Source organism: Mauremys mutica, chromosome 4 (genome assembly GCF_020497125.1).
Source record: "Mauremys mutica isolate MM-2020 ecotype Southern chromosome 4, ASM2049712v1, whole genome shotgun sequence".
NCBI lineage: Eukaryota > Metazoa > Chordata > Testudines > Geoemydidae > Mauremys > Mauremys mutica.
Genome location: NC_059075.1, coordinates 94,710,447 through 94,733,036, shown reverse-complemented (window position 1 = coordinate 94,733,036; position 22,590 = coordinate 94,710,447). Strand labels below are relative to the sequence as shown.

The 22,590-nt window shown below is 41.1% G+C and overlaps 1 protein-coding gene across 12 annotated transcripts in view; it reads right to left on the bottom strand.

The window, feature by feature from the left end:
* Positions 1–3,022: 3,022 nt before the first annotated feature.
* The window catches only part of PPFIBP2 (PPFIA binding protein 2), a 202,817-nt gene continuing 183,249 nt past the window's right edge, over positions 3,023–22,590 (bottom strand). For 10 of the 12 annotated variants that reach the window (XM_045016715.1, XM_045016719.1, XM_045016711.1 and 7 more), the window contains 9 exons: positions 18,220–18,358; positions 17,318–17,446; positions 16,306–16,456; positions 15,966–16,077; positions 14,756–14,844; positions 12,945–13,067; positions 11,608–11,733; positions 8,992–9,180; positions 5,718–7,778 (listed from right to left, as the gene is read on the bottom strand). In XM_045016715.1, coding sequence (XP_044872650.1) covers positions 7,581–7,778; positions 8,992–9,180; positions 11,608–11,733; positions 12,945–13,067; positions 14,756–14,844; positions 15,966–16,077; positions 16,306–16,456; positions 17,318–17,446; positions 18,220–18,358 — 1,256 coding nt within the window. In that variant the 3' untranslated portion in view covers positions 5,718–7,580. Of the gene's footprint in view, positions 4,494–5,315; positions 5,382–5,717; positions 7,779–8,991; positions 9,181–11,607; positions 11,734–11,959; positions 13,068–14,755; positions 14,845–15,965; positions 16,078–16,305; positions 16,457–17,317; positions 17,447–18,219; positions 18,359–22,590 lie in introns of those variants that run through there. The other 2 variants (XM_045016721.1, XR_006579364.1) reach the window with 2 other exon arrangements.

The following is a 22,590-nucleotide window of genomic DNA, read 5'->3' as shown; positions in this document are numbered from 1 at the left end:
TTAAAGGATTCTGACTCATTTTGAGGGTGACGTTTATACGCTTTATGAAATGCAAAAGAATTGCCTAAATATATATTTACACCTATGTATGATGCTTAGCTGTTACGGAGCATTTTTCCAGCCATAGACTGTTTCTATTCTATTGTATCTATTCAATGAGCAGACTCACTTTGAGAAAAAAACACTCAAAGGTTAATAGAAATACCCAGGCATTCAGCAAGGCACTGGCAGAAATGGGAATAGAACCCAGGTATTCTGACTTCATCAGTATTCTAGCCACATTGCCTCTCTGGGTGGAGATGTATTTTATGTAAAACCCTTACCCAGTCTCTGGGCATGGTACAAGGACCCTGTACTTCAAGACAGGGTACTCTCATTAACTGTTGAAGAGCAAATGGGGGTGAATGAATAAGCTTTAAAATTCCCTGAAGACCAGCTGCCTAGGCATATATAAAACATGCTCCACCGAGTCAACCTGGAATATACAGCATTTATTCATTACAGTCTGAGGGCCCAAAGGTCAGCATTTGTATATCAAATAATTTATATTTGAATACTAGAGTATCTTAACAGAACACTTAAGTCCACAAACCAACACACTGGAACTGGATTTTTTAAAAATACTTACAGTATGGCCTGCTTGAAACATCTCAAGGTGCAAAACTACCCTTCTCTCTGTCAGTGTACAGTGAGTCAACGTTCATACAAAACAAACAAATTTAATTACATGTTCACTGGCAAATTCATCTAAGGTGCACAGAGTACACTTAAAATGATAACCATGTGTTCAAACGGACAACAGGGAGAATTACCAAAAGTGTTATTTAAAAACCTAACTCTGATCCCTGTTAAGTGAATGGGACTTTTAAAAATCCCCACCTCTATCAAACAATTCTGCTGTCTCCATATATTAAACCTCATTTTGCACAATAGGCATAGTGGAAATTAGCTGTTAATTTCTAGCATTATAGAGATTTATACACAAACTTGTTAACTAGTCTTTAGGAGAAGTCAGTTCTATGACCGCAGTTCAAGTCTCGCTTCCCCCACTTGAGTCACACTTTGAAGTTTGTGCAGTAAGGGCTAGATTAGGCCAGATTTACTCCATGAGTAATGTCTTGCTCTTTAACTAGTCCTATGGAGAAGGACCACACCCCCTTTACTATTCTGAATAGCACTTAAGTGAAAACAGCCAGACTTTAAGCTCTTTTGAAAGAGGCATGTCTGGCATTCACATACCCTTGAGAAATATTTCCAAACATGGTCTAGCATCATAACATATAAAATCAAACCTCATTGCAACCAAAAGGGATGAGATATAACCAGTAACCCACCCTCCGACAGTGTTGAATTCAAGACCATTATATATATTCCAAAATAAAATCTTTGTTTCAAAACCCAGTCAAGCTTGTTTTTGGAATTGCCCAGTACAAAATATCTTGCTGGTACTGTGGTAGTGAATGCGTGTGTGTGTGTGGAGTCGTCACTGTAGCCCCACTCCTGGGGACCCCTGTTGAGGCCCATACAGCCCTGTCAGTCTACCTGGCTGACAGCTGAAGAGAAACCTTAAGGTAGAAGGGTTGTTAGGCAGCATTACATGGAAGGAGGCCTTGCAGGCATAACATCTAGCTTTTACGTGCAGCAAGCAGGACTGCCAGTTACCTCCAGCTCCAGGGGAAGCCCTCACTGTTTTGGTATGTCTACACTGGAGCTGGTAGATGTAACTTCCAGTTTGAGGAGATGATACCAAGCTGGGAGGGGGTTGAGGTTTGGAGGACAGGATTAGAATTCAAAATGATAGACAACCTGGAAAAATGGTCTGAAATAGGATGAAATGTAATAAGTGCAAAGTACTACTTTTAGGAAGGAATAATCAGTTGCACAAATACAAAATGGAAAAGGACTGGCCACGAAGAATACTGGAGAAAAGGATCTGGGGGTTTATAGTGGATCACTAACTAACTATGGGTCAACAATATAATACTGTTTCAAAAAAAAGCAAACCTAATCCTGGGATATATTAGCTGGAGTGTCATAAGCAAGACCGGAGAAGTAATTCCTTCTTCTCTGCTTAACACTGGAGTATTGTGTCCAGTTCTGGGTACAGGGTACTACACTCCAGGAAAGATTGGAGGAAGTCCAGAGAAGAGCAACAAAAGCGATTAAAGGTCTAGGAAACATGACCTAAGAGGAGAGATAGAAAAAACCAGGAGAAGACGGATGAGGAACACAAGTCTTCAATTACATAAAAAGTTGTTAAATTGTTCTCCTTAACCAATGAGGACACGTCAAGAAGCAATGGGCTTAACTGAAACAAAGGAGATTTAGGTTAGATGTGAGAAACTTCCTAACTGTAAGGTTATGTAAGAATAGGAACAAAAGTATCTGGGGAGGTTGTGGAATCTGTGTAACCTGTTCTTAAAAACCTCCAGTGACAAACACCTGTCAGGGACGGTCTAGCTAATATTTAGTCCTGCCCCAGTACAGTGGACTGGACTAGACAACCTATCAAGTTGCTTTCCAGTCCTATATTTCTGTGATTCTATACCTGGGTGATCATCAGGTCTCCAGAAAACTACTACACCACTACATTTATGTCCTATTGGAGATAAAACATTCATCATTTGCTCCTCCTTAGATGCATACGCAAGGGAGAGTCAGTCTCTTGCTATATTTCATCATTTAATTTCCTTTGGAGCAGAACTTCTGATTCATTGCAACACATCCTGAGACACGTAGCTCAAGTTTCTCTCACCTATGTTAGCACAATGCCACTAAAATCTGTGGTGCTGCAGAGCTGATGTGGCCATACTATACTCAGCAATAAGCTATACTAACACCAGTTAATGGCAGCAGCACTATCTAGCATTTCCTAACTACTGAGCCTTTGTGTGTCACGCTGGCTAGAGTTGTGGTTTGCTACAGTTATATTAGGGTAGTGCTCTACACGAGTACATATAGGAGACTGGAATGAAGAGTGAACAGTTAAGGGAAAAGTATAACTGCAGGTACTGTCTTTAAAAAAAAAAAAATTCTCATGCAAACATTACAACTCGTTTCTAACCACATCTCAGTCATGCCAGTAGGCAGCACCCATATATATATATTTACATTGCTTATAGTATGCTGAATGCAATTCAGGGAGCAAAGGGCATGGAGTTTATCACTTCCTCCTGGTTTTCCAACCATCTGTGTCCTAAGTTTCACACTACATGTTAAACTGTGCTTTGTAACTCTAGTCATTTTGACTCAAAATTCAGCAGAGCTTACTGAAATGTTCCAATTGTACAAGGAACTTTCGTCAGTCATAAGGCAAACCATGTACTGGGCGAAAAGTTCTATTGCACTCACCTTGAGGTATCTGTAGTGAGGGTGGTATGCACCATTTTGGTATTTTAAATGTGCATTTTAAGTTAAATGAATTTTCTGCCTGTTCCATGACCAATAACACACACAGTGCTTGTTTGAAGTCATGTGTTAAGAGTCATTTTCTAAGAAAAGTCAACTTTTGGGTGTCTCAGTTTCCTTTGCAGTCTCAAACTGAAGATGGAATTGTGGGATTTCCTGCTGTGAGCAAATTTCTCATTGCAGAGAGAGCACAGTAAGGATCGGCATGCTCTCTGCTAGCCTAAGAACACACCCACCTGCTAGGGCTTCAGGAAGGGTGAAAGGTGATCTGTCCTTTCTCTTCATTCCAGTGGAATAATCAGGATAGAGAAAGCAGAGACAAGGAGAGTTGCAGAGGAAGAAAGAATGAGGGATGAAGTCCCTTCTTCCTCTTTAAGGAGTCTCAAAATCCTAAAGCCAATCCTATCTCTAAATGAGACTGCAGATTTTTCAGCAATGGTTCAGAGAACAACTGTCTGCACCAGTGTCTGTCAGATCCCAAGATAGCATCTGCTGCACCATGAATCATATAGCATGATAGAAAGTCACTGGAATTGTCAAAGTATCATCCTCGCCACTATCATTTAATATGAAGAGGACCCTTATTCTGTGACAGAGGCATATTCTACTTATGTTATTGCTATATTGCAAGTTAATTATAAAAGTACAAAATTATAAAACCGATAATTTAGCAGGTGGCAGTGCATAAATCCACTGTATAAAAGTAATCACAAATCTGTAAAGAAATCTTTTACTAGTCTTAATCATTTGCCAATTTTACCCTCTCTGGATGATGAGGAATAATTTTGCATAGCTTCTCTTAATGCCCATGTAAAAATACCTAGCACAGTGGTTTTTTGGGGGGGCGGGAGGGAGGGGGTTTACATGTAAGGTGTTGCTTCATAAACCTCATATACATTTTACACTTCTCAGTGGCAGAAAAGCCTAAGCTATTTTCTGCATATAGCACCCAGCTTTCATCAGCCAGTTCTCTGGATACATGTGAGGTATAACAATGTTCTTGGTCATGTTCATCATCTCCAGTCTTCAAAGGTAGGTGTTAAAAATCTGCTGTCATTCAGCATTTCATCTTGGCTGAGCATATCCTGAAAGTAAACAGTATGAAGACCAGTCAGAAGTATGTTCAGTGAGATGTGTATAGCAATGGCAAAGCATCTTGCATCTTGCAGGAGGTCAGACTAGATGATCATATTGGTCCCTTCTGATCTTGGATTCTATGACTCTATGAAAGCAATCTAACTGTAATTAGATCTGATTCATGACAGCAGGAATTTACCATCTTGATGTAGCTGATTTGATAATATAAATATTTAAGGAATTACAGGTCACCTGATTATATGTAACAGTGCAATGATCAGCATCAATGAGTCTCACAGATGGGTGACATAGTGGATAAAAATACTTTCACATTCCATGACCATCCATTTTGCTTTCCAGTGAACGAGTTTATCTACTTAAATCAGCTGCACCAATGCAGCCGTTAATTGTACACTTTATGTGATTCTATGTATTGGATACAGAATCAAATCCATACTGCTTCAGTAAAGTGAACTCTGTCTAAGGGAGATGGGACAGCAATTGCTTGCAAAATGTTGGAGTTACTGATTTTCAATGGGTTTTTATCAGATATAGACACTTATTTACTGTGGGCAAAAGTCACCCCTTTTCAGAGGCTGAGCAGAATCAGTGGAGACTATGCACTACTTAAGGTCAACTTAGGCCATCCACTATGACTGGAGGACTGACAACTTATTTCAAAATAAAGATTTTTCAAGTAGGCTGTAAATAAGGAGTCTATAACAAGAACACTGGAACACTTACTCTAGGGGACTGCTGGTCCTTTAACTGTCACTGCATTCTAGCAGGATAAGTTTGTGACTTTACAGCAAGTATAAATTGGTACATACCGTGAGGTTGCTTATGCCTTGAGAGAGCACCCCTATTTGCATTACTGTTCCTTCTGAATGTTCCATCTGTAAAATCAGTCAGTAAACTAGATCAAATCAGACAGCAACTACAGTTTTATCCAGAGCATGCATGTATGTAGAGCATGCATCTTTTGGAGGTGATTCTGTCTTGAGGAAAAACGAAATCTTAACATAATGAATTACTACTCTTGGAAATGTGTTAACAGTTTGTTCTCAAAGTTATACGGAAATAAATATACATATTGTACATAACACCTCACAAAACAAAAGGAAAAATACTCCTATGCCAGCATAATGCAGTGAAAATGCAGTTATGATAGGAAGATCAATTTCTGATGAGAAAAGGCATTCTTTAATCCCTTAGTACAAACGTTACACTAGCAAATTTAAGAATTTATCAGTTTCCTCTCATGAATTTTAGTGCTGTGTGTTACAGTAATATTTTTCAGAAGTCAAAAACATTCAAGACGCATTCAGTAATGCATATGATGCATTCCTACTAGACAGGCAATTACAAGTACTTTCATACTCTTACTGATTTTAAAAAGGGATATAAATTGTTTGAGCACATCAGGTGGCCTAAAATGTAAAGAGGGTTCAGTAGTAGTTCATTAAAAGTATTAATTTTTCACTGTGTACAAAGGTGTGAATGTATTATGTTCACTTCCAGGTCATTTTTTCAGCTGGAAGATGGACTGTCACCAATTTTTTTTAATATTCAAAATATTTTGTAACATTTGTATTTAGTAATTTAAAATGGGGTCAGGAATGGTGGAATGTTAAAGTTAAATCAAATCCATGCTGCTTCAGTAAAGTGAACCAGGGGCAGTAGTTGCTTACAAAATATTGGAATTTACTTATTTTCAGTTTTTCAATTGGTTTTTATCAGCTATAGACACTAATTTACTGTGGGCGAAAGTCACCCCTGTTCAGAGCAGAATCAGTGGAGACTATGCACTTCTTAGATGCTGCTTTTACCTTGTAACTGGACATTTCCTTTCAGTAAACATGTCAAAGCATCAAAATACAGTACATTCACTACAGATACTGACCGCGTTCAACTCTGTTGGGATTTGGTCGTCTCTTATTTCCTTAACATAAATAAGATTAACAATACTATTTTACTTTGTAAACACTAACACAGGAGCCACTAGATATGAAACATTTCACCTTTTTATCGTTAAAACATGCTAAAACATTTTTGTTAATGGGGTCCTCTAAATAACACAGTGCAAACTTGCACAAGAAAAGACAGTGATTAGGTAATGAGTTACTTTACAGATGAGCACAAATGATGCATTAGGTGCAGTAAACCATGCAAATGAAAAATGAATTGTCAGTTTATCAATGTTGTGATCATTCTCTTATCTGGTTTCTCACTTAGGATAATTATTTACTCTGGCTTCTCTCTGGAACAGTCTGAGCTAGTGTAAATTGTCATAGCTCTATGGAAGTCACTGGAGCTATGATAATTTACACCAGCAGATCTGCCCACATCTGGCTCTTGTGCACTACAGAAGCTCACACAAGCACCAACAACTCCCTTTTTCAGGGTTTGCAGTACTTTACACAGACTTTGGCAGGAAGGAGGCTGGATAACGGGGTGTGTGTGTGTACTACATTCCATTACAGAGAGAAAGTGATCACTACATATGTAAAAACAATGGAATTATTCAAAGTATTCTTTTATTGTCTAATTGATAATGTTCATGAGTGTTTATATGCTTAAGCATAATTATTTCATAGAGTAATACATTTACGTAGTGCAAATGATGCACTCTTCAGTTAGTCTTAAAATATACAATCCAGTTGTACTTCTCTGAGAATAAAATATAAATTGATATCTCTGTACAAATTGTTCTGAATAAGATTTTATTACATTACAAACCACTTATAAAGATAAAATTTATCTGTGCAGTACTCATGGATTATGTAATTAAAAGTACAAAAAATATTTGGTTTCTCTACTATAATCCCAATTTTAACAGTCCAATACGTTAACTTTCATAGTGTAAAGGTTTGATGTACCTGAAAAAGGGCTTGAAGATGGATGGGTTTACGCTTACAAAGATAAAAATATAATTCATCTGACATTCTCAGAATAAAACTCTTCAAAAGTGTCCACAGCCCATACGTACGTTCTCAATGAGTTCATGCGGATGTAGCAGAGATTTTATTATATGGTAATAAAAGGTTATTGGCAAGCTTTGGAATGCATGTAGAGGATGAGAGATGAGAATGACATCAATCTATTTGTCCCACCTGATCCAGTTTGTCCAATTCCCTATCAGTGAGTTGATTAAGTCCTTTGTATCCACCATAGCTCTTCTGAGTACCGTTAGTTGCACCTGGACTTGTGTCCATAGGACAAATGTAATCTGTAGATTCATCAAATTTCTTTTTTCGTAGGTTTCCAAAATGTGAAAATCCAAGTTTCTTTGGCTAAAATAATGAAATATAAAGTTTTATGCAAGAGAAACAATTTGTCTAACGTAAAATCTAGTTTGAAGTTACAATTTTGTACATGCCAACAATGCACAAATCTTGACTGAAGTCTACAAACTAGAAAAATACAGCTTTAATCATCCCCTGTATATTTTTTACTAAAGGATATAATAGCAGAACACTGTGCTGAGATTAACAACATTTGATTATTTTTGCTACCTAAACTACAGTACATTTACTAGGATAATGATGAATTCTCAGTTAAACTTGTCAAAATAAATCAAGTGTGTTTTTTGTGATAGGTTTTTTTTTTTTTTTTTAAATCATGGCTGTCTGTATATTTGCTAATTCACAAAAGGTCCCCCCATCATTGGTGTGATTTAGTAGGGTTTGACCATAGCTCAGATTAACATATGATATTTTCATTTGACACCTGTGTGACCAGTGAAGTCAGTTGTGCTAGTTGTGTAACTTTAAGCAATAGTTCAACTATTTCAATTGGACAATTCATGTGTCTAAAGTTATGCAGGTGCTTAAGTACTTTGCTGAGTCAAGGCCACAGGTGTGGGCTTCAGTACTCTGAACAAAGATGGTCTTAAGCACTTTCTTAAACTGGGGTGATAGGCAGCAAGCATAGCACTTACCTGTCTGAGAGAGACCCCACTGAAATCAGTAGACTGTTTACAAAAATGAAGTCACTTGTGCATAGGTATCTGCAAGATCAGGTCTACAAACAGCCTCGCTCTATTTTTGGCTACAGTTAGAGCTGATATATATGTTCTGCAAATCGTAACACTGTATTAGGCCATTGGGAAAAGCGCAGATTTAACAGATACCATTTGTATACTTGGCATCAAACATACTGTAGGAGCTCAAAAGAAGAGGATTTTTAATTTTCAATGCTATTCAATTCAGAATAATTTTTATGAAACTAGGTTAAATCTTTGTTAAAACTGGGAACAGTTGCTGATAAAAATGAACAATATTTTGTTTTGGATTGCGTTTCCTTTGAATAAAAAGGTTATAATATTACATGTTTATTTCTTTAGTAAATTATGATGAATTTGTGCTGAATCGCTGTGTATTAAGAATAACTAAAATGTAACCGTAGCGGGAACTGGCCTCCCCCACTTCCCAGAGTTGGCCCCTGAGTCTGTAAGAAGAGCAAACTGAACTACACAGAGATCCTAGAATTCACACAGTGGCATACCCGAACTTTAGCAGTGGTAGTCAGAGGTGTGTAAGCTGTAGATTCCATTATTTCTCTTTTTTCTTGTTGTGCTTCTGGCCCAATTAACACGTTAAAGTTAGTGGTCAGGTGGCGTCTCAGGAGGGTCTTTTGAGGTGGAATGTTAAGAAGCATTGCCAGTGTGTCACCATTAAAGCGAGGTTCAAGAATCTATTAAGAACAACACAATTATGCTTTATGTAGACAAACCTCTACAACATACATATATAAAAACATAATTTTAAAAAGTAGTCATCCTATAATGCTGCTTAAAATGATCTGAATGTTCTTAGTAATTACGTTTCTGTCATAGACACTATCAGACAAATTAATAAAAGCCTCCCTCGTTCTCGAGTAACTACTGTAAGTGACACGAGTCACCTGAAAAAACTTTCCAAATGCCTTTAACTAAACAACATTAAGTCAGTATTTGCACTGTTCCTTAACTATTCTCTCTATTAACATATAGAGAAGTTAGGAAGTACTTGTGGTAATTTTATGTTGCCAAGAAAGCAAAACAAAGAAACAAAAGCCCTAAAACATTTGTAAAGGCAACCTACTGCACTCAAAGTGCCCTTAGTGTAGATGTACCCTTAAGTAAAATGTGTTTTAAAACCCACAGCCATGGTGTGGACATTCAGGATCAGGCTGGGTTGGGTTTGCGAGCCTGAGGTATGCTGCTGGTTCTAACACCGTAGCACAAGCCCAAGGCTGGAGACTCGCTGCTGTGGGTTCTGAAACAGTGTAGATGTACCCTAGCTGCTTGTCATCTTAACTCCCAAGTCTAAACAATTCCTGATTATTGGCAAAAGTGCCACAGCTCAGCAACCCAGGGCAATTCTTTTTCTGTGACCAGCCTCTGTCTGAAGTTCATTTTATTTCTTTGAACAGCTCTGGTGATGATCTATCAGTAAGTTATTAAAGTAATTTCCACTATAATTTCTTTTCTGTAGCCAGCACCTCCCACGGTTCTGGACATCTGGACTGCTCCCCCCTCTGCAGCTCAGAGATGTATAAAAGTCTTGGCACTACCCGTTCTGGCTACACCCCCTCTGTGGCAGCATGTGAATGGTGGTTCTGTTGCTGCCACCTATTTTCTTCTTTTCAGGATTTTTGAGGGGCAGTGGTGAGCAGTGTTTTCCCTCCCTAGCCTCTCTCATCCCTGGGTTGGTTTACAGTCAGGTGACTTAACTCACCCCGATCTCTATGCTGGCTCCTCTGCACTGCTGAGATGTGGCAGAGCAGCTCAAAAAGCACAGGGCAAAATCTAACAGGCGCCCCAACTGTGAGACGGCCTTCCTGGGCTTGGAAGACAGTGAACTGTACCCAGCCTTCCGCCCTGAACTCTGTTAGGTCCTGGGGCCATGAGTCAAAGAGGGATGTGTGGGTGACTTCAACATGGAAGAAACAGACCAGGAGTCTCTGAACAGAGCAGGGAGAGATTCTAAAGATGAGGACAATGGGGGGAGGGGGGGGAGGAATTAACTAGCAAAGTCTTAGTGGGTCCTGAGTGCCCTGGGAAAAGAAGTCAGACTCAAACTATACCCTCCTTCCCAATTTGACAAGGAGGCCTCTAGTGTTCTATCCCCACTCCCTGGAGGAATGGACTCAGCCAGGGAGGGCTCTGGAGGTACATCTACACAGTGAAACTCCTCCCACAGCAGGTCCTGCTGCTGGTGCTCAGCTCCTTAAAATGGTGGCAATATCTGCAATGCTATTCCCATGCGTCTTCCAGATCCTCTGGTTCTCATAACTGAGGAGCACATTTGGGAGTCTCAAACCACTTAAAGCAGCTGGAGCCTAGAGGAAACGGCTTCCCCCCCACCCCTCCCTTCTTTCTGACCTTTTCTATAATCCTCCCTATAATCACTGCTCACTACTTTCCAAATGTCCAAAACTGTGGGGGATGCTGGGCTGCAGAATGGGAAAACATTTCTTATTGGTGATTTACTTTTTGCTAGTAGTATCTCCCATAATTCTACCCACCTTGAATGGCTTATGAGCCAAAAAGTCAGATGTTGAGTGGAACCTTTACTATGTGACCGTTTTTTGGTCCACTGTACATAGCAGGTCTGCTTACTCTGGAGTTACTCATATTGCTATACAAGTTTTTCCAGTGTTGGAATAACTCCTTTGGTGGCAAGCAGCAGCAGCAGAGGGGGGCAGGGCCAGAGCATGCTGCACCAAGACATTAATTCGCCTGTGAGAGCTGCAGAGAGGAGGGGAGCAGCCCAGACATTCAGAATTGTGGGAGATGCTGCTAGTAGAAAGGAAATATTTGTTAAGAATTTTTCTGTTTCATGCACTCCCTGTTAGTCCAGAAGACAATGCAACATCATTTTGGTTTTTAGATTTCTAATATTTCTTTTTTCTTTACATTTCCTATGTTGTAAAAATTAATTTATATAAAACAGACTCAATAGCTTTTAAGAAGGTTGATCAGTGAGCATACAACAACAGATTACTAAAATTAAGGTATAACCTCTTTCATACTTGGAAATTAAACAGAAAATGCATTTCCAAATTACCTTACCAAAACTACTGTAGTTAAGTTAATATTATATATATAAAGTAATAAAACTATGAACCAGTTCTCACAATGAGGCCACCATGAACTCCACTTCCTCGAAGGTTTGGTGCATATTCTGCCAGATCTACTGATCTGAGCCATTCCATCACTCTGTGATTGGACCACTGCACTACTTCAGAAGGTGAAATATTATTCTGTAAAAGTAACCACAAAAAGACAATATACTACTCTTCTTTATACAGATAATTTTAGTTTATATACATACATGCAGACACAATTCAGATAAGAAAATACAGTTCAATACTTGAAAAAGGATGAACCTCAGCTAATGAGTTTACCTTTCATGCCTGCCTAGTTATCAGTTACTATTAAGTCATTTCTCCTGGCTAACAATTAGTATTTCCTAAATTCTGAGGTAACCTGTTTTGCTCTGAGCATCTTATGCAGCTCTCAGAAGACTTGGAGAATCCAGACCGGCTGCTGAAACAGAAAGTACATTCTATTACAGATGGAACCCTAAGAACTACTGCTTCATATAAAAGACAATATGCAGAGAATATTTATGCTGCAAAAAATATTGAAATTATTATTATTATAAAGGTTTCCATCACTGTATTATCTAGGTACTTAATACAGAGACATAGAGAAGAACTGATGCTTGCTGGAGAAAGGCTAAATTAGCCTATGTGCTGTTGGGAATACTGCTTGAGAAATGAGTAGAGTTGAATAAATAATAAAAAAATTCCAATGACTTCACTCAAACGTTATTAAATTCTTACATAGTTGTGGAATGATTTGCCAAACTTTACAGAGTTGGAGAACAATGGAAAAAAAGTGGTTGAATAATTAAAAATAAATGCAAGATCCACTGAATAATTTATTTAACCAGCTCTGGCGCTTACAGATGGCATATACCTATTTGCCATTGTAGTCCCTCTCACTGACGGTGCAGAACTGGTCCCAATGTGTGACCAAACAATGGGACTTCCACCTTGCCCCACGGGAAACTGTTCTATGGACAGTGTTGAGAGATCTCACACTTCAGAACTTTTTCTGGGTATTTAGTCAAAATTGTCTCTTTCTCAATACATCCCATTTCATCCAGTTACACCACCTGTGGCAACCTACTTAATGCCACCTGGCTCCCTTCCACATGGGAACACAGAGGGGAACCTGCTTCCTTGGGTTTGGGCTGGTGACATGGAAGAGGATAAGCAGTAACTTATACTATTTTCTTCCTCTGGGATGTGGAACTTCCCTGAGGAGACTCCAGAGGCAGCTCCTGGCTGCAGTGGCAGGTATATTGTACAGTTAATTTTCTTTCACGTTCACCTTTGACTAGTGTGGGATAAACAAGCACTGGTTCAGTGACACTAGACTCATGACACACAAATTTCTTCTTTACCTCATCAACTGGCCTCCTACGTAGACAATGAGGGTTGAACTGGTTGACATGGAGCACGTGAATGGCACATTTAATACTGAGATGATGCAGCTGGCTGGTGACTTTCAGAAAGAGAAGGTCATTCTGAAAGAGGAAAAGCCTGGGTAAAAGTGGCACAGAATACCACAGCACAATGAGATTTTTCCCCCTGTGGACAATAAATGCTGTGCATTTGTATGTATCAAAGAAATCCAGGTTAGATTCATGGTATGCATTCCTGTTAGAAAAACAGTTGAATCTTAATAAAACTAATGTAGAAATCTATTGGTCTACTAAGTAGAAACATGAGATGGAGTGTTTCTCAGTTGAGTAAAACCACGTCCATACTGGGGTCATACTTGCTATAGCCACATTTAAATAAAGTGGTTGGTATCAGGGTTCTAGAATTGTCTCCCTGACCAGTATGGACAGACATTTTCTTCTGAGAACAGTGCTAACCAAAGTTATATTATGGATTAATACCCAGTTGAACTATACAATTGTTTTATAGCAGTTACAAGACAAAAAGAAAAATCTTTATCCACACTAGACAGGGAAGTGATGTTAGAGCCTTACCATCAATTTAAACATAGCAATAGCTTGTATGGTTCTGATACCAATTTCGTTAAGGCTTTACAACGTACTGGGTTCACTGCTGGTCTCCACTTGTTAAATATCATTGTTACCCGGTGAACAGGCTAAATATCCTGAGCTGCACATGCTGTAGGTCATTATACTCTTAAACATATTGTGTGGATATGGTACTGGTAGTCAGATGTCTTGCAGTAACCAGCTATAGTTGAATCTCCTGTATGCTATTCCTAAGGCAGATATAGTGACTACTGGTTTATCTTTGGGTGGCTCTCCCTCTATCGTTCATTAGATATGGTGACCCCCCCATCCCACCAATTTTTGCCTTGTATAGATCCTTTAGAGTCTTTTGAATGTGAGCAAAGTCTCAAGACTAAAAGGAATATTGCTGAAAAGTTACCAGTAAAATAGTAGCTAATTCCCCCTTCTTTCCTGAATACAGTAGACTCTGCTTATTAGCAACCCCTGGGTTGACAGCAAAAAGTTGCTATTATGTGGCAGTTGCTAATAAGTGGAAGGCAGGTTTATCAGGCAGCAGCTAGGGAAGAAAGCACTGGGCAGGCCTTCCCTATCTGAAACCCTGCAAACATGCCAGCAGGGAGGGAAGCTGCAGCCCTGATGCAGGGCCCACAGAGCTACTCGGTACCTCTCCCTGCACTCTCCTGGTATCAGGGTTCAGCTTCCTTCTCTGCACGCAGTCCCCTGGCAAGGTGCAGCCTGGAGAATGCAGGGAGAGGTATTGTGCACCTCCAACATCTGGGCTGCAACCCCTCTCCCTGCTACTGCTCTGCCCACAGCCCCTTGCTTCCTGTGTGGCCCTGTCCACAGGAATGTTTGCTGGGCTGCAGCCCCAGAAGGAAGTATTGGGATGTGCTAAGCATAGCCACAGGCAGATTTGCGAGGCTGCAACCAGAGAAGATATATCCCAGCACTTCCTTCCGTGGCTGCAGCCTCACAGACCTGTGTGCAGGCGGCTCTTTTCTTCCAAAAAAAAGTTGCTAATGAGCATGCTGTTGCTAATATCTGAATCCCATTATCGCTGTTGTTAATGGGATGGGACTGGTTCCTGGCAATATGTTGCCATTAATCAGAAGTTGCTAATATCAGGATTGCTTTTAAGCAGAATCTACTGTATTTGCAAGATGGAGGGTTCAGAGTCAGTCTGAATGGAGGGAAAGTGGTTTTATGGTAAGCCATCTTACCACAGTTAAGTACTGCAACATTCTCCCATCCACTCTGGATTCATGAAACTGATCTTTGTACTGAGGTAAGCCAATATCATCAAGCCATCCTGAAAATATAAAAATAGTGGAGAAAACAAATCCAGATTTAGGAAGTCTTTTCAGATCAAGAAACAATCCCTGAAGATGAAATTACATGCCCTCTGCACCTTCACTCATACTCAGGGTCCTCTGACCCTCTTCAGAAACTCATGTGTCACCTATTCTCTTTTGCACTGCCCTTTCAAGATCTTCTACCCAAAATGGCCCTCCCTTTGTCTGAGAATGGCAGACAACTCTCACCAAAACCCACAAATGACATTCCTGAAATGCTTTAGAGGACAGAATATATGACTGAGCATGTGACTTCTACAGGACTGTTTAGCGCCTCCCATGCTAGGAATAAAAAAAATCTAGTTCCTCGCACTCAGTCCCCCTCAAGGCGGTTACATTGGAGGGGTTGCTTGATTCCTGGCCTGAGGTATTTTAAGCTGAATTCCAGTTGCCTTTTTCTGAGTCCTAAATTCAGTTATGATTTCCACAGACATCAAAAAGCAAGCAAGCTTTTAAAAAATAAGGCATATTCATTATAACTGACATTCAAGAAAGCCAAAATTTTAAAATATAAATCTCTAAAATATTCTTCCAATGAAATCTTCCAACTGCCACTATGGTACAGTACGTTTAGACCAGGGGTCGGCAACCGGTGGCTCGCGGCTCGCCAGGGTAAGCACCCTGGCGGGCCGGCCCGGTTTGTTTATCTGCCGCGTCGGCAAGTTCGGCCGATCGCGGCTCCCACTGGCCGCGGTTCGCGGTCCCAGGCCAATGCGGGAGGCAGGAAGCCGCGGCCAGAACATCCCTCGGCTCGCGCCGCTTCCTGCCTCCCGCATTGGCCTGGGACCGCGAACCGCGGCCAGTGGGAGCCGCGATCGGCCGAACTTGCCGACGCGGCAGATAAACAAACCGGGCCGGCCCGCCAGGGTGCTTACCCTGGCGAGCCGCGAGCCACCGGTTGCCGACCCCTGGTTTAGACAATCAATCAATCAATCTTATAATCAGCTGGCTTTAACATACATTTCTATAAGAAACTCTCATTCACTGTGTACAAGAAATACTTGAAACATTTTCATTACTTCTCAGTTGAGGTTAAAAAAAAACCAACCTCTAGTCTCACAGTTCAACAAGCACTTACGTGTCACCCAGATATGATCTAGTTGTGCAGACTTATCATCCTGTTTTGTATTTATTGATTTAACGGCCAAGACTAATTTCTTCCTGTGCAGAGGATGTTTTATTCCTAGTTCCTGTAATAAAAAAAATAATTATAATAAATAGCTTGTCCTTATGTGGTGCCTTTTACCTCAGAACTCATCCCTGTGAGAGAGGCTGATTTTAGTTTTTGCTACATGCACCTTTTTGAATTAGCTGCTATATTTTGATGCTTGGATCTAAAGGTGGCCAATGGACTGATACAATAAAGTACCAGCCATTTACACCTGCCTAATAGACAGCAATAATTCCAGATTTCTTACCTTTTCCATGTCCTGAGGTGTTGCTGTTAATAACGTGTGGCCAGAAGTCACCCACTGCCGTGCAAAAATGACATACTGACCAAGACCGAAGTCCTCAAGCCAGTTACAAACTCTTTCAGTGCTCCACTGAGCAAAGGGGGCATTGTAGTCACTGAAAAGCACAAGTGCTGTATGAGGATCACACTAAAGAGAATTAACTGACACTTTAGAAAAGCCTTCTAACCTGGCATGGGGAGGTTAGTGATGCTTTAACAATAGTTTTACTTTAACTAAAGTCACTTTTAAATATATTTTTCCAACTTCTGTTTAAAAAAAACAACCACATACCAGGTAGTAAGTTAGGGCCTGATCCTGCAAGGTTCATTAACTTCAGCTGACAACACTGAGAAATGTTTAAAAGATTATAAGCAAATTAACTCAATTCATGGACCAATTGCTTATACATGGTTTTAATCTTGTTTGAAGAACAGGCAAAAGGTGCATTTCTACCAGAGTCTCTGCCATGTGGGTAATTACTAATACCTCTGTTCTCTGGATCGCAGTAAAAAGAATCTAGTCTTGCAGAACATAATATGGTAAATAGACACTGCAATATATAGTATGTTAATTTGAACGTTCTTACATAGATTCAGCTCAACCTACTCTTCAAAAACTCAGAGGAGAGTGGAGAAAGGAGAGAAGTTTCCATCATCCATGTGGACAGAGTTAAGGTGAAATCCTTGACTCTCAGTCATCCTGCAGCTATTCCCAAAGCACGCAATGAAGAGGAGGACATCATGCTACACATGCTCTTTGTTACAAGAGCAATTATGGCTTCTCAGACTTTCCAACCAGGCAGCTGTCATTGCCGCCTGCAATCGCAACGGTGCAGATAGGCTCAGCCAGAAAAACCCTTTCTAGTTACAGTGAGATTCATTTGTAGTGAAGTATGCTGGGCAACACTTCACCAAAGGAGATACGCTCTGTTCACAATACTACCTTTCATGCACTGAGAGTAAGAGGAAATGATTACCTCTTCTGCCCCTTTGTTTCCTTTGATCTAGATAATCGAGGTCCAGCTGTTGCACGGAGACCACCTCTTCGAAATTCAGCTAAACCTAGATCGTCTGCATGGAAGTTACCTGACTGAGTTCTTCTTATTCTTTACAGAGAGCAGAACACCAAGTATTAGAGCATGACACAGCATTCCCATTTCATTCATAAAATGTAAATACACTAGAAAGGTACATTAGCCCTCCGGTAATCCCAAGACATTTATACTAAAGCTAGAGAGAAGATATGGAACTCACTGATAATTTCAGCTTTTTGTAAGTTCCAAGGAAACTTTAAGATCTGGCTATTACGTTTTTTTTCTGGGACCATTTAATAATCTTTTCTTGAGCAAACTATGAAAGTTACATAGATGGCTAGATAAGGCAGCTAGACCAAATCTTGTGGAAAGCAATGTGCTCTTCAAGTAACACTGCACCCCAGTCTAAACGCTGGGACTCAGACTGTCAAACGACTGGTGACCTGAAATAGGCAAGTGTCTGACGGGACAGGGTAAGACTAAACCTGTATGTGCAACTTATGCCTTCAGAAATGGAAGGCTAGTGAAAAAAAATGGTAATTAAAGTTTTTGGTTTCCAACTAATGTATTACATTAAGAAATCAGAGGACTTCTCCTTTGTATTTGATTTCTTCCTATAGCATGTCTGCTCCTTTATTAGTACTGGAATCCATTTTCTCTCAATCTGATGTGTACACATATGTACTTATGGACACTGCAGAGTTGCTGGTTTTGCTTATTGCATTTGACATTTTGTTTTATTACTGGTACAGATCCTCTAGGTCTTCTAGAACATGCTGTAAACTGAAAATGTTCTCATCTGAAACATTTTGACAGGACATGGATAAAGAATGAGAAGGTCTTACTTTCCCCAGATTTTCCTGATGCCTTTTGGGCTCTTTTTATTTTCTGGAGACAATGGAGACTGTGGACCCGATTCTGTTCCAGAAGAAAGGGGTGAAAGTTCATCTGAAGTTATTGTACCATCCATATTCTCTGTCTCTCCTGAGATTAAAAAAAATAGTAGACAGGTTATTTTTAAGCTACTTGTCCACAATGTACGAGATATTAATTCAGAAACTATCTGGAAGGCAATGCTTCACAGAATTAAGCAATGACTGCTTTAAAAATGAATTCATTCACTAAGGGTACGTCTACATTACGGGATTATTCCGATTTTACATAAACTGGTTTAGTAAAACAGATTGTATAAAGTCGAGTGCACGCGGCCACACTAAGCACATTAATTTGGTGGTGTGCATCCACGGTCCGAGGCTAGCATCGATTTCTGGAGCGTTGCACTGTGGGTAGCTATTCTGTAGCTATCCCATAGTTCCCGCAGTCTCCCCCTCCCCTTGGAATTCTGGGTTGATATCCCAATGCCTGATGGGGCAAAAATCATTGTCGCGGGTGGTTCTGGGTAAATGTCATCAGTCATTCCTTCCTCTGGGAAAGCAACGGAAGACAATCATTTCGCGCCCTTTTTCCTTGGATTGCCCTGGCAGACGCCATAGCATGGCAACCATGGAGCCTGTTTTGCCTTTTGTCACTGTCACCGTATGTATACTGGATGCCGCTGACAGAGGCGATACAGCAGCGCTACACAGCAGCATTCATTTGCTTTTGCATGATAGCAGAGACGGTTATCAGTCGTTCTGTACCGTCTGCTGCCATTGTAAATTGGCAATGAGATGACGGTTACCAGTCCTTCTGTACTGTACTGTCTGCTGCTGTCATGGGTGCCCCTGGCTGAGGTCGGCCGGGGGCGCAAAAGACAAAAATGGGAATGACTCCCTGAGTCAATCCCCCCTTTATGGTATCTAAAAATAGAATCTGTCCTGCCTAGAATATGGGGCAAGTGTACTAGAGAACCAGTGTATCATAGAACCAGAGAGCACCGCCGCTCCCTGTCAGATCTCGCAGAAACGATGAGCTGCATGACATTCACAGGGGGTGCCCCTGCAACAACCCCACCTGCTTCCCTCCTCCCCCAGCCTTCCTGGGCTACCGTTACAGTGTCCCCCCATTTGTGTGATGAAGTAATAAAGAATGCAGGAATAAGAAACAGTGACTTGTTAGTGAGATAAAATGAGGGGAAGGCAGCCTCCAGCTGCTATGATAGTCCAAACAGGACATTAAGCAGTGTGGGGGAGAGGAGCACAGCATCCTGCTGCTATGATAGTCCAGGCAGTACAGAATCTTTTCTTTACACATGAAGGGCGGGGGCTGATGGAGCTCAGCCCCCAGTTGCTATGATGAAGACGGTTACCAGCCATTCTGTACCATCTACTGGGAATGACCGGGAGTCATTCCTATTTTTACCCAGGCGCCCCCGGCCGACCTCACCTGAGGCCAGCCAGGAGCACTCACGGGCTGATGACGAGGACGGATACCAGTCCTTCTACACTGTACCGTCTGCCACCAGGCTGATGATGACGATGGATAGCAGTCAGATTGTACCATCTGCCACCAGGGAGGGGGGAAGAAGATGCTACAGTTCACTGCCACAGCATCGTGTCTACCAGCAGCATTCAGTAGACATAGGGTGACATTTAAAAAAGTCAAGAGACGATTTTTTTCCCTTTTACTTCTGGGGGTGGGTGGGTGGGGTAAATTGACGAGCTATGCCCTGAACCACCCCGGACAATGTGTTTGACCCTACAGGCATTGGGAGCTCAGCCAAGAATGCAAATGCTTTTCGGAGACTGCAGGAACTGTGGGATAGCTTGAGTCCTCAGTCCCCTCTCCCTCCTTCCCTCCATGAGCATCCATTTGATTCTTTGGCTTTCCGTTATGCTTGTCACGCAGCAGTGTGCTGAGTCCCTGCTATGGCCTCTGTCTGGAGATTTTTTTAAAATACTTTGGAATTCCGTCTTCTGTAACGGAGCTCTGATAGAACAGATTTGTCTGCCCATACAGCGATCACATCCGTACGGTCCATGCTGGAGCTCTTTTTGGATTTGGGACTGCATCGCCACCCGTGCTGATCAGAGCTCCACAATGGGCAAACACGAAATGATATTCAAAAGTTCGCGGGGCTTTTCCTGTCTACCTGGCCACTGCATCCGAGTTCAGCTTGCTGTCCAGAGTGGTCACAGTGGTGCACAGTGGGATACCGCCCCGAGGCCAATACCGTCGATTTGCGACCACACTAACCCTAATCCGATATGGTAATACCGATATTAGCGCTACTCCTCTCGTTGGGAGGAGTACAGAAACCAGTTTAAAGAGCCCTTTATATCGATATAAAGGGCCTCTTAGTGTGGACGGGTGCGGCGTTAAATCGGTTTAAACACGTAGTGTAGACCAGGCCTAAGAAATTCCACTATGCAGAAATTCAGAATACACGTCATTCAGAAAATTTAGATCAAGTGTGAAGTCTGTGAATCACTGAGCAAAAACTTGTACCCCCTCTCAGCTTCATTGCTGAAAATCATTTGGATTGATACCATTTATTACAACTCGTTCAAGGAATCTTATTTTGAAAAAGGTCAAATTCTGCTCTCAAGTACACCAGTGCATTCCCATTAACTTCAGTGGAGCAGAATTTAGCCCTTGTCTGTGGGAAGAACTGAACTTGTGTCACAGTGGTACCACTGATTTAGAAAGTTCCTTAAATAGTAATGACATCAGTCATACAGTAAATAGCATTTAGAATAATCCATGGCTGCCACCATGTGGGGGGATGGCTGAGTCAGCTGTTTAGAGACTTAGGGAAGGGAGTGTGGGGCCCAACAGACCTGTCACAGTGGCTCTGTGTTGCTTTAGCACAGTCAGTCTCATTAATAAACAGCAGCAGCTGGTCTGGTCAATGCCCTTTATATCCTGTGGGTAGCTAAGGGCTGGTCTACACTAGGGGGGGAGGATTGATCTAAGATACGCAACTTCAGCTACGTGAATAGCGTAGCTGAAGTCGAAGTATCTTAGATCGAGTTACCTATCATCCTCACGGCGCAAGATCGATGTCCGCGGCTCCCCCTGTCGACTCCGCTACCGCCGTTCGCATTGGTGGAGTTCCAGAGTCAACAGGAGCGTGTTTGGGGATCGATATACCGCGTCTAGATGAGACGCGATATATCGATCCCCGAGAAATCGATTGCTACCCGCCGATACAGCCGGTAGTGAAGACGTACCCTAACAAAATAGTTCGTCTGCATTGGTAGCACTGCCCTCTGGTGGATGGATTATCAGAGCTGGCCACGTGTGTGTTATAACAACTTCTTATGCCCTCTTCTTACAATCATGAAGTCTGAGGTGATCCCAGTTTATGGATACATACTTGTCTAATTCTAGAGTTATTTTAATTTTCTTGGCCCTCCATCTTAGAAATGCCATATGAAAGAAATGGAAACAGGACTAAGGTTTGTTACAATTGTTCCTTTTATTCTTCCCTACATCCTTTCTAGATATCGGGGTGACTGAGCAACTTGGTTAAATATTGGTTCCAATCCCTACTGAAGGGGGTGCTTCCATGGAAAAAGGTTCCATATAGACCCAAAGATGTCTCAAATCACTTGGGTAAGACATTCAACTTGCACTACAGTGTCTTTCTGAACTAAGGTCACAATTCTCTCAGATTTACACAGTAGATCTTGAGTACTAGATTCCAATCTCTCTGTAGTATGCAAGGAGAAACCACATTGGCTTCAATGGGTGTTTCGGCACAGGAACTGTAAATTCCTTGGAGCCGGGACTGTCCTTTTTTACTGTGTTTACTGTATGCACCTAGCACAATGGGGTCCTGCTCAAAGAGTAGTTATCAGTGGTTTGCTGTCAAATGGGAGACTGTATCTAGTGTTGTCTTGCAGAGGTCAGTCCAGGGTCCTGTACTATTCAATATTTTCATTAATTACTATAATGGATAATAGTGCGTATGCTTATTGAATTTACAGATGACACCACATTGGGAGGGGTTACAAACACTTGGAAAGACATGATCAAAATTCAAAACAACATTGACAAATTGGACAATTAGTCTGAATTCAGTAAGATGGAATTCTATAAAGAGAAGTGCAAAGTACTTCACTTAAGAAGGAAAAATCAAACGCACAACTACAAAGGGAATAATTAGGTTGGTGATAATTTATAGTTGATCACAAATTGAATATGAGCCAACAATGTGATGAAGCTGCAGAAAAATGATAATATAGTAACAGGCGTATCATATGTATGACATGGGAGGCAATTGTCCCACTCTACTTGGTACTGATAAGGCATTAACTGGAGTACTGTGTCCA